The sequence below is a fragment of the Marmota flaviventris genome, chromosome 6 (assembly GCF_047511675.1).
Source record: "Marmota flaviventris isolate mMarFla1 chromosome 6, mMarFla1.hap1, whole genome shotgun sequence".
Classification (NCBI taxonomy): Eukaryota; Metazoa; Chordata; class Mammalia; order Rodentia; family Sciuridae; genus Marmota; species Marmota flaviventris.
The window spans coordinates 94,263,446-94,276,793 of NC_092503.1; the positions used below are offsets into that span (position 1 = coordinate 94,263,446).

The 13,348-nt window shown below is 40.5% G+C and overlaps 2 protein-coding genes across 2 annotated transcripts in view; one reads left to right on the plus strand and one right to left on the minus strand.

The window, feature by feature from the left end:
* Positions 1 to 13,348, plus strand: part of Eys (eyes shut homolog) — a 1,581,889-nt gene that overhangs the window by 1,491,424 nt on the left and 77,117 nt on the right.
* LOC114095021 (short coiled-coil protein) lies at positions 11,383 to 13,198 on the minus strand. The gene has a single exon (XM_027938180.2). It carries the CDS (start codon positions 13,060 to 13,062, stop codon positions 12,814 to 12,816), a length of 249 nt encoding a protein of 82 aa, XP_027793981.2. The 5' UTR covers positions 13,063 to 13,198; the 3' UTR covers positions 11,383 to 12,813.

A 13,348-nucleotide genomic window follows, 5' to 3' on the forward strand; every position in this document is an offset into this window, starting at 1 on the left:
CATCGCACGAGGATCAGCTACGGGGACTCAAACGCGAGAGGTTTGTCGCACGGAGGGTAACACTGCTTATTCAGCAAATCGCCCCGCGGCTAGAATCTGCAGCGTGCGCTGGGATAGAGACGCAGGGTTACAGCGCTGCAGTTTCTGCCAGCCGCGCAAGCACCGTACTCAGGGCTGAATTCTGGGTTCGAGACGGGGGAAGGAAGCGGTCCATCTCGGTTCTCCACACCGGTCAGACCACAGAGGAGGCCAGCAGCCACCATGTTGGTAAACTGACATCACCACCCCTGTTTTCGACTGACCGCAGCTCATTCAGCCGTAGAACAGGTAATTTCAGGCTGCAATTCGCCTGCGGCTTGCAGACAGATTGCTAGGGCTCAGCGCCTGGGTGCTTCTTAGAACCTGATCTTATCAGAGTGAATACCGAGCGCGGGGCGGCCGAGTTCCGGCTCCCGGAACTGAGCCCGCGGGGACTGCTTCTTGGAGCTTACATTTATAGGAGCTTACACCGAGCACGGAGTGGCCGAGTTCCGGCTCCCGGAACTTCCCTGGCCTGGGGCTAGGAGCCCGCGGAAACTGCTTCTCGGTCCGGGTCCTGCTGAGGGCCGGTCAGGACCCACCCGGTGCTTTGGTTGCCCGGCAAGGGGAACGAAATGCTGCCATTCGCATAGGATACCAACATGGCAAAGATCTGACGTCTGCAGAAAGCGGCGGAGGAGGGAACTTCATCAATACCAGTGGTGACATAAGCAGTTGGTCTCCTGGTAGTGGGGGTGAGGCACAGTCACCCGAGTCTCCTCAATTTGTCGTCGAGCCAGAGGGAAGGAGCCGGGCCGCCGCCAGCGCCCGGAGCAGGCCCAACGGCTCGCCAGCGTGGTGACCGCGTGACCCCAATTGGAGAGGGGGCGGAGCGGAGCCGCCACCCGCAACCGCAAGGTGGGCAGACCCGCGACCCAGTGGTACATGGGCGTGGTAGGAGGGGCAGGGCAGAGCCACGGTTCGCGCTTGCAAGGTAAACAGACCTGTGTTAGCCTGGCGGGTCAGGCCCAGTGGCCTGCCAGTGTGGTACACACGTCACCCCAACTGGAGTAGGGGCAGAGCAGATCCTTCTCCCACGCCCGGATCAGGCCCTGCCGGTGTGGTGGTCACGTGACCCCAATTGGAGTGGGGGCGGAGCGGAACCGCCACCCGTGCCCGCAGGGTGAGCAGACCAGTGATCAACCTGCAGATCAGGCCAAGGGGTCCGCAGGCGTGGTAGGAGGGGCAGGACAGATCCGCCGCCCGCGCCTCCAAGGTAGGCAGACCTACAACAGACCGGCGGATCAGGCCCAGGAGCCTGCCGGCGTGGTACAAACACCACCCTAATTGGAGTAGTGGCAGAGCAGAGTCGCCGCCCGTGCCAGGAACAGGCCCAGCGTCCTGCAGGCGGGGTAGCCACGACACCCTAATTGGAGTAGGGGCAGAGCAGAGCCTCCACCCGTGCCCGAAAGGTGGGCAGATCTGCGACCGACCAGCGGGACAGGCCCAGTGGCCTGCCGGTACGACAGACACGTCACCCCATTTGCAGTAGGGGCAGAGTAGAGCCGCCGCCCGCGCCTGCAGGGTAGGCAAACCTGCAACCGACCGGCGGATCAGGCCCGGTGGCCTGCCGGCGTGGTACACTCGTCACCCCAATTGGAGTAGGGGCAGAACAGAGCCGCCGCCAGCTCCCAGAACAGGCCCAGTGACCTGCCGGCGTGGTAGCCACGACACCCCAATTGGAATAAGGAGAGAGCAGAGCCGCCGCCCACACCTGCAGGAAAGATACGCAAGCAGTATGAAAAGACAAGGAAAGAAAGGACCACAAGCAATGCAGGTCAACGCAACTTTAGAAGAGGTAACAGCTGCAGCAGATGGAATGTCAGATAAAGAATTCAGGATATACATGCTTCAGATGATCTGGAGTATCAAGGAAGACATTAAACAGCAAAATCAGACAATGAAAGATCACTTCGACAACGAATTACGCAAACAAATCCAGGAAGCAAAGGATCAACTATACAGGGAGATAGAGGTTATAAAAAACAAACAGAAATCCTAGAAATGCAGGAAGCAATAAACCAACTTAAAAACTCAATGGAGAATACTAGCAGCAGAGTAGAACACTTAGAAGATAGAACATCAGACAATGAAGACAAAGTATTTCAACTGGAAAAGAACATAGACAGCTCAGCAAGACTGTTAAGAAACCATGAGCAGAACATCCAAGAAATATGGGATAACATTAAGAGACCAAACTTAAGAGTCATTGGGATACAGGAAGGTACAGAGCTCCAAACCAAAGGAATGAGAAGTCTATTCAATGAAATAATACAAGAAAACTTCCCAGACTTGAAGAATGAGACAGAACCCCAAATCCTAGAAGCCTACAGGACGCCGAATGTGCAAAATCATAAGAGATCCACACCTAGACACATTATAATGAAGATGCCCAACATACAGAATAAGGAGAGAATTTTAAAAGCTACAAGAGAAAGGAAGCAGATTACATTTAGGGGTAAGCCAATCAGGATAACAGCTGATCTGTCAACACAGACTCTGAAAGCTAGAAGATCCTGGAATAACATATTTCAAACACTGAAAGAAAATGGGTTCCAACCAAGAATTGTGTATCCAGCGAAATTAAGCTTCAGGATGGAGGATGAAATTAAAACCTTCCACGATAAACAAAAGTTTAAAGAATTTGCAGCTAGAAAACCATCTCTTCAAAACATCCTCGCCAAAGCATTACAGGAAGAGGAAATGGAAAATAACAATGAAAACCAACAGTGGGAGGTAGGACAGTAAAGGGGGGGGGGGAATAATCAAAGAGGAAAACAAACCATGTTTAGTAACAGAAATAAACAAATATGGCTGGAAGAACAACCCATATCTCAATAATAACCCTAAATGTTAATGGCTTAAACTCACCAATTAAGAGACACAGGCTAGTAGAATGGATCACAAAACAAGACTCAACAATATGCTGCCTACAGGAGATGCATTTGATAGGAAAAGACATACATAGGCTGAAGGTGAAAGGTTGGGAAAAATCATATCACTCATATGGACTTCGGAAACAAGCAGGAGTGTCCATACTCATATCAAATAAAATAGATTTCAAGCCAAAGTTAATCAAAAGAGATAAAGAGGGACACTACATACTGCTTAAGGGAACCATACACCAACAAGACATAACAATCATAAATATTTATGCCCCAAACAATGGTGCAGCTATGTTCGTCAAACAAACTCTTCTCAAGTTCAAGAGTCTAATAGATCACCATACCATAATCATGGGAGACTTCAACACACCTCTCTCGCCACTGGACAGATCTTCCAAACAAAAGTTGAATAAGGAAACTATAGAACTCAATAACACTATTAATAACCTAGACCTAATTGACATATATAGAATATACCACCCAACATCAAGCAGTTACACTTTTTTCTCAGCAGCACATGGATCCTTCTCAAAAATAGATCATATATTATGTCACAGGGCAACTCTTAGACAATATAAAGGAGTAGAGATAATACCATGCATCTTATCTGATCATAATGGAATGAAACTGAAAATCAACGATAAAAGAAGGAAGGAAAAAGCATACATCACTTGGAGAATGAACAATAGGTTACTGAATGATCAATGGGTTATAGAAGACATCAAGAAGGAAATTAAAAAATTCTTAGAGATAAATGAAAACACAGATACAACATATCGGAATCTATGGGACACACTGAAAGCAGTTCTAAGAGGAAAATTCATTGCTTGGAGTTCATTCCTTAAAAAAAGAAAAAACCAACAAATAAATGATCTCATACTTCATCTCAAAATCCTTGAAAAAGAAGAGCAAAACAACAGCAAAAGAAGTAGAAGGCAAGAAATAATTAAAATCAGAGCTGAAATTAATGAAATCGAAACAAAAGAAACAATTGAAAAAATTGACAAAACTAAAAGTTGGTTCTTTGAAAAAATAAACAAAATCGACAGACCCTTAGCGATGCTAGCGAAGAGAAGAAGAGAGAGAACTCAAATTACTAGCATACGGGATGAAAAAGGCAATATCACAACAGACACTTCAGAAATACAGAAGATAATCAAAAACTATTTTGAATCCTTATACTCCAACAAATTAGAAGATAGTGAAGGCATAGATAAATTTCTTAAGTCATATGATCTGCCCAGATTGAGTCAGGAGGATATAGAAAACCTAAACAGACCAATATCAATTGAGGAAATAGAAGAAACCATAAAAAGACTACCAACTAAGAAAAGCCCAGGTCCAGATGGGTATACAGCAGAATTTTACAAAACCTTTAAAGAAGAACTAATACCAATACTTTTCAAGCTACTTCAGGAAATAGAAAAGGAGGGAGAACTTCCAAATTCATTCTATGAGGCCAACATCACCCTGATACCTAAACCAGACAAAGACACTTCAAAGAAAGAAAACTACAGACCAATATCTCTAATGAACCTAGATGCAAAAATCCTCAATAAAATTCTGGCGAATCGGATACAAAAACATATCAAAAAAATTGTACACCATGATCAAGTAGGATTCATCCCAGGGATGCAAGGCTGGTTCAATATACGGAAATCAATAAATGTTATTCACCACATCAATAGACTTAAAAATAAGAACCATATGATCATCTCGATAGATGCGGAAAAAGCATTTGACAAAGTACAGCATCCCTTTATGTTCAAAACTCTAGAAAAACTAGGGATAACAGGAACATACCTCAATATTGTAAAAGCAATCTATGCTAAGCCTCAGGCTAGCATCATTCTGAATGGAGAAAAACTGAAGGCATTCCCTCTAAAATCTGGAACTAGACAGGGATGCCCTCTCTCTCCACTTCTGTTCAACATAGTTCTCGAAACACTGGCCAGAGCAATTAGACAGACAAAAGAAATTAAAGGCATAAAAATAGGAAAAGAAGAACTTAAATTATCACTATTTGCAGATGATATGATTCTATACCTAGCAGACCCAAAAGGCTCTACAAAGAAACTATTAGAGCTAATAAATGAATTCAGCAAAGTGGCAGGATATAAAATCAACACGCATAAATCAAAGGCATTCCTGTATATCAGTGACAAATCCTCTGAAATGGAAATGAGGACAACCACTCCATTCAAAATATCTTCAAAAAAAATAAAATACTTGGGAATCAACCTAACAAAAGAGGTGAAAGACTTATACAATGAAAACTACAGAACCCTAAAGAGAGAAATAGAAGAAGATCTTAGAAGATGGAAAAATATACCCTGTTCATGGATAGGCAGAACTAACATCATCAAAATGGCGATATTACCAAAAGTTCTCTATAGGTTTAATGCAATGCCAATCAAAATCCCAACGGCATTTCTTGTAGAAATAGAGAAAGCAATCATGAAATTCATATGGAAAAATAAAAGACCCAGAATAGCAAAAACAATGCTAAGCAGGAAGTGTGAATCAGGCGGTATAGCGATACCAGACTTCAAACTATACTACAGAGCAATAGTAACAAAAACAGCATGGTACTGGTACCAAAACAGGCGGGTGGACCAATGGTACAGAATAGAGGACACAGAAACCAATCCACAAAACTACAACTATCTTATATTTGATAAAGGGGCTAAAAGCATGCAATGGAGGAAGGATAGCATCTTCAACAAATGGTGCTGGGAAAACTGGAAATCCATATGCAACAAAATGAAACTGAATCCCTTTCTCTCGCCATGCACAAAAGTGAATTCAAAATGGATCAAGGAGCTTGATATCAAATCAGAGACGCGCCGTCTGATAGAAGAAAAAGTTGGCTACGATCTACAGTCGGTGGGGTCGGGCTCCAAATTCCTCAATAGGACACCCATAGCACAAAAGTTAATAACTAGAATCAACAAATGGGACTTACTCAAACTAAAAAGTTTTTTCTCAGCAAAAGAAACAATAAGAGAGGTAAATAGGGAGCCTACACCCTGGGAACAAATCTTTACTCCTCACACTTCAGATAGAGCCCTAATATCCAGAGTATACAAAGAACTCAAAAAATTAGACAATAAGAAAACAAACAACCCAATCAACAAATGGGCCAAGGACCTGAACAGACACTTCTCAGAGGAGGACATACAGTCAATCAACAAGTACATGAAAAAATGCTCAACATCTCTAGCTGTCAGAGAAATGCAAATCAAAACCACCCTAAGATACCATCTCACTCCAGTAAGATTGGCAGCCATTAGGAAGTCAAACAACAACAAGTGCTGGCGAGGATGTGGGGAAAAGGGTACACTTGTACATTGCTGGTGGGACTGCAGATTGGTGCAGCCAATTTGGAAAGCAGTATGGAGATTTCTTGGAAAGCTGGGAATGGAGCCACCATTTGACCCAGCTATTCCCCTTCTTGGTCTATTCCCTAAAGACCTAAAAAGAGCATGCTACAGGGACACTGCTACATCGATGTTCATAGCAGCACAGTTCACAATAGCAAGACTGTGGAACCAACCTAGATGCCCTTCAATAGACGAATGGATAAAAAAATGTGGCATTTATACACAATGGAGTATTACTCTGCATTAAAAAATGACAAAATCATAGAATTTACAGGGAAATGGATGGCATTAGAGCAGATTATTCTAAGTGAAGCTAGCCAATCCCTAAAAACAAATGCCAAATGTCTTCTTTGATATAAGGAGAGTAACTAAGAACAGTGTAGGGAGGAAGAACAGGAGAAGAAGATTAACATTTAACAGGGATGAGAGGTGGGAGGGAAAGGGAGAGAGAAGGAAAATTGCATGGTAATGGAAGGAGACCCTCAGGGTTATACAGTGGAGGAGGTAGAGAGAGAGGAGGGGAGGGGAGGGAAGAGGTGGGGAGGGGGGAGGGTGGAGGATGGGAAAGGCAGTGGAGCACAACAGACACTAGTATGGCAATTTGTAAATCAATGGATGTGTAACTGATGTGATTCTGCAATCTGTGTATGGGGTGAAGGTGGGAGTTCATAACCCACTTGAATCAAAGTGTGGAATATGATATGTCAAGAAATTTGTAATGTTTTGAACAACCCACAATAAAAAATTAAAAAAAAAAAAAGTAAAAAACAGTTTTACATGTGTTAGGTCAAGGAAATTCACATTTGTTTTATTTTCAAGTCTGCAACTAACAGTAAAGCAATTAATCACTTACCTTCTCAGATGTTCTCATCTGTGAAATCAACATATTATACAAAAAAGAACTTTCAACCATTAGTGATTCTATTTTACTAGGGAAAATAATACAGTCTGATTTTGATTTGTTTTTAACTCACTATCTCCTGATACCAAATACGCTTTTCTGGATTAGCACATGTTTGAAAAGAGCCAAATTCTCAGTGTAGGTTATCAGCTCCCACCACATCTGAGGATGCAGAACACTTTCCCAATGTTATCCTGAACCCTAATGAGCCCTCTTAACTGGTTTCCTGCCTGCGGTGCGTTCTCCACATTGTAGTAGGAATTACCTCCTAAAAAGTTTATGAGATTATGTTGGAATCCTGTTTAAAACACACCTGTGGCATTTCACTATGCTTAGAATAAAATCCAAGACTCCCTACCATATTCTCAAAGGGCCTTTAGGAGCAGACCCTGGTCTGGTTCTCAGAATACAGCCAGGCTACTTGCATCATCTCTCTGCTCCCCACTACATGTCCTCTTCCAGTGCCTTGACCATCTAATGCCTTCCTGCCTTAGAGGCTTCCTGCCAGCTATTTGCTCTGTCTTGACAGTGGTCTCCACAGCCTGGCAGTGCAAACCTGTATCCATCTCCACTACTTATAAATTATGTCAATTGGTTTGATGTCCTAGTGCCTCAGTTTTCTGACCTGCTACTCAGGTAAAATAAAATTAATTCCCTAATAGAATTGAGAATGGAGTTGTGGCTCAGTGTAGAGCGCTCGCCTAGCATGTGCAAGGCCCTAGGTTCCATCCTCAGCACCACATATAAATAAAGGTATTCTGTGCAACTACAACTAAAAAATAAATAAACATTTAAAAAAAAGAATTGAGAAGATTAGCAGATTAATACATGAGAAGCAATTAAAATAATATTGGACACAAAAGACACAGCAGCTTGACTTTTCTCTGGAAGGTTTTCACCATCCATATTACAAAATAGTCCTTATCCTACACGTCAAAGTTATTTCCTATTTCCTACCTCAGCTTTTTACTTGTTTCTTTCATAAATCTCATCTCAATTTGTATTTCTTTTGTTATTTTTTTATATAGTTGTTTCTTATCTTCACTACCAGAATGGGAGTTCCATATAAATAGAGACTAAGTCAGTCTTACACAACTTCATATCCCCACACTTCAGCACGATACCTGGAACATAATTCATATTGAACAAAAGAATCAAAGAAACACAATAAGAACAAATAAAATTGAATGATATATAAGTCAACAGCACAGTTGCACAAAGGCTCCCAAAGAAAAGCCATTCTTGGGGGCTTCCAGTTCAAATAACATGTCCTCCATTAGGATTTCCTGAATGGCTGTGGTCCTCTCACCCCTCTGGTGAAGCCTTACTTCTTCTGAACATAGTTTGTCCTGTATTTAGTGCATGAACCCTTTGTAACAGGCTACAAAGTTATAAATTTCTTTCCTCATTTATACAAAATATATCCCAGCTAGGACTATATCACCCACAAAAACTCTTTGGTGCGATTTTAACAAGTATCTATTTAATGACTGCCAGGAGACAGGAAGCAGAGAAAGAAAGAATTCCTACCTTTAACCCTTTTACTCTACATGCCCTTCATTATATATGTATTAGCGGTGTCCTTCCTAGTAGCTAAAAACTATCAAATAAAAAATTCAAATAAGCATCGCGGACTCTGGGGATGCCTTGTTCTAAAATAGATCTCCTGAATCCTTAAGGATACTCAGAGGGAGAACCCAAGGAAAGGATAAACACTTGGCCTATGAAAATACTGCCACCAGATAAATCTTTTGGCATCTTCAGCTAAAGACTCCTTCAAAGTTCTCAAAATAAAGCAAAAATCTGCATTTTATAGGTTTAGAGCAGGATTAAATAAAGACTACATAACAGGCAGACACAGTGAACTTTCATTTTCTAATCAGTGAAAATGAGAAATCTGAGGCACATAGTACTACATCATACCACCTGAGGGCACAAGAACACCACGAAGAAGAAATGCAGGCTGCAGAGAGCTTTCTAAGACAGTGTTCCTCCAAGTAGGACTTCTGAACACCTGTGTCAGAATAACAGTGGGGTGCTCATTCAAACACTAAATTCAAGCCCCTCTTGAACCAAAAAGCTTTGAGTTTCATCCAGCTTTTTTTTTGAAACTAATTATATTTGAGGGTGACCACTCAAAACTTCTTGGAACCAGCTAAATTAGGCCACATATGGGAATGCACTGAGGTAATTATTGCCCATCATATCTTATATAGAAATAATGCATCAATGTATGCAGTATAAGTTTATTAATTGAAAAAAATCATATTCCTTTAAAACATCATGATTAATATTAGCCATTAATTTGAAATTGTCTGTTCTGTTTAAAAACTGATGATCCAAGTCAGTATTTTTAACAGTGATATCTTCATATTTAGGTGCTATTGTTCAGTAATAATAGATTTGTTACTACTGAAATCACCATTCCATAGGCTTCCTTTCTTTCTGTGGTAAAGAGAAAGAGCAGAAGTCCACCATATATACAACAATGTAAAATGTAAGGCAACTTTAATTTCTGATCAAACCTAAAAAAATACAAGGGTCCTTAATTTTCCAACACTGATGATACTCTTTCCTGAGTCCCCCAAAGCTGAACATTGATTGTGTCAATTTTCGTCCTCATGAACTCTCTGGACAAACTATGCTTTCAAAAATTTTTAGCTTGAAAACATCTCTCTTACTTAACCTAATCCTCTTTCTATGATTCTGAAGTCTGATTTGGCATTCTTTATCTTCTCCTCCCTTTCTATCCCCTTACTCCCTTATAATGTCTTAGAGTTTGGCTCTTCTAGAAATAACAAGTATGTCCCTCGATGGTCCACAGATGAACACATTGTCTTCCCTTCCTACCTCTCTTCTGTTTGTGATTGGCACGCAACCATTTTGCTACCCTGGGAAATGCAGGAGCTCCCTGAACTTTTCCCTCTTAGCACCTATGTCAGAATTACATTAGGGTGCTTGTTAAAACACTAATAGGCCTGCCTGAATTAAAAAAAAAAAATGTGTTCATTTTGACAAATACTTACCGGATACCTAGATACAAAGCCTTCTTCGATGTGCTGGAGGCACACTTACGAACAGGACAAAGTCCCTGTTTTTTCTCTCTGTTTAATCCCCCATACTCAAACACCAAGGTCTGTCCATTTTATCATGTTACTTTCTGTATTTTCTCCTTGTACCTTCATTGCTCCTGGATTATCTGCCACAAATGGTTGCAACAGCAATCACTTCCTTTCCAGTTTCCCTGCTTAGACATGCCACTAATCCCCTCTATCCTCTATCCTATTACTACTGGAGATATTTTTAACAAGTCAGAACCCATCTTTCCAATCAACCTGGATCATAACACATCACCTAAGCTCTTTGGTAATAAAGATGTCTATCCAGCACCTGTCCATTCGCACCATCTCTTCTTCCTTCATTCACCTGTCACTCACCAGTATTGGCACATGGGCACATCCCGGATCCTGTCACTTTGTCCTCCATGTCTGTGTTTTGTACAGGCAGTTCCAACCTCCTGAGCCTCCCACACATCTTTTGTGTATCTCCAAAACACTTCTACCCTCAGCTCAAAGGATCGTTCTCTTTTTTTGAAGTCTTTCACAATTCCAAGAATTAATTCCATAATAATTGGCTGATAACAATAATATCTTATTATATTATTTGTCTGGATCTAAGAACCAGAACCATTGCTTTCCTTCTTCATATCAATGGTGATTATCGCATATTGACTACAGTTTTTGAAATAATAATAAAAACAAAAACTCATGGTCCTCATCACAATAAAACTTAACATTGGTTTAGGGAGGGAAGATATATGTTCTTAAAATCTTGTTAACACGACATGTCAAGAACCATGTCGTGCACACACAGCATCTAGCATAACATGTAACACATTCAAAACATAAAAATCATTGTGTGAAAAGAAGGACACAAATGAAGGAAAGGGTGGAATTTGCAAAGTAGAAATCTCATGCAGCAAGAAAGTTAGGGGATATGCTCCCTGGATTGTGTTTCTCAGTCGTTCCCTCCCATTTCAATCAGCTGTCTACAATTAGTGCTACAGCAGTCCCACTACCATTCCCAGTTCAATTCTCTTCCATTCCAGGCCCCACTCTTTTTTTTTTTTTTCTGAAATAGCTTTTTATTAAACAGCAAAGCAGAACTGTAACACAATTTTAAATATCTGTAAATTAGGTCACAAAAGGGATGCAAAATGTTTGCAGTTTAATTATATATTCATACAGCTAAAGTCACATATCAAATCTTACACTAATACATAAGATTATTTCATGATTAAAAGTAGTCCAAATCTAATAATCATAAGCTATATTAGTGGGTCTCTTTTCCTATTATCTTAATATTATTTCCAATACTGATTCCCTTACCAAATAAACTAAAAACTAAATTTTAAAAAATTTTAAAGAATGACTAAACCTCTGCAAACTAAATGGCAGAATTTACAGAAAATTCTGGGAGAATATAGTGAGCTAAAATACTAAGATTAAAATTACCATTATTGTACATGTATACTCTACCATGTGTTCATGATTCTGTTACTAATAAATTCTCAAAGAATTTTGCAAGAGTTGATCTATTGGGTAAATGTCCTTGAGACCAAATGATAACTGGTCTCCCTATGTAGCTTACATAAAGTTATTCAAACTTAATGCACTTCCATATCTATCTTTTGTCCGCCAAAAGTCTATTCTGCCAGAGAGAACACAAATCTGGAGTGAAAACATTTGGAGTAGTATTTACCAAGTTCTTTCCTGCCCATTTCTATTTTTTCTCAAGATAGATCTATCTTGAACGTACATACATGACCAGAACTCCTATCTTTTCAGGTCCTAAGTGGGTTATTTTGTGCAAAAGGAAGTTTTAAACAAATCTTCCCAGTATGAGACCATTTTTATAGTTTCAGTCCATCTTCAATTGCTTAAAGAGAAACCATCAATCCTATCTTATTATTAAATACCACACAGGACAAGCCCTAGCTAAGACAGTATCTTATTTTGGTTAAGTTTCAACAATTAGAGTCATGTTACTCTCATCAGTGATTAACTATTAAAATTACTTTTACAAATGTGAAATTTTTTTTCCTTAGGGGAAGGGAAATGGGAAGAAAGAGGCAAATGGAGAAGAGGCACAAGATGGTGGACAGGGTACATAAAGCTGTGCATTCAGTACATGATTTTGGTCACTTTTTCACAACATGGTGGTTATTTTCGTATATATTTTACTAAGCCTATATAATAAAAGACAGTGCTAAACCTATATATCAAAGCAAATTTGATAAAACATTCATCTTCAAGTCTCATAAATATATGCAGTTCTAATTATAAAGTCTCTACAATACATTTGCACATTTTCATAGACTAACATAATACACAAACTCTCTTGTTATGCAGTTAATTTTGCCTAGATCTGCCATTATCTTCATAAATATTCAATGAAGCCACAAACAAAGGTACTGAAACTTTTGAAATCTATCCAAGTTTTAAAGGGGAAAAAAAAAAAAAACTGGTCAGCAGCAATTCCTTAAAACAGAAGGGAAACCAATCCCTTACTTTCTTTTGCTTTTTGTGTCAGTTGTTTGAAAAACACTAGAAGCAGACATGAGGTTTTCTATATATTGTCCAAGAACTTGGTTTTCTGATTTTAGCTTCAGATTTTCTTCTTTAACTGCATCTACTCTTGCAGAGAGATCTTCAAGTGTGTGTTGAAGTTCCAACACTTGATTAATAAGTCGTGTTTTTTCTTCAAGTTCCACCTGATTTTCAGCATCAACTGCATCCATATCAGCACTCATCATCTTGGGTAAAAAACTTTTAGATTTTCGATGTAAAATTCTTGATGAATGATCTTCCGTTTGAGGCGCTGGGAGGGGGTGGGATCAGGAGGATGTCTCAGGCCGGGACACCTGGACCAACTGACACCGGCAGCTCCGCCCTCTTCCAGGCCCCACTCTTTCCCAGCCCAGCAGCCAGATCCTTCCATGTGAAATCTATCATCCCACCTTCAGAGCTTCATCTTGCTGGGATTGCCTGCACTAGAGCTCTTCACCTCTCCCAATACAATCCATCCACACAATGTTCTCT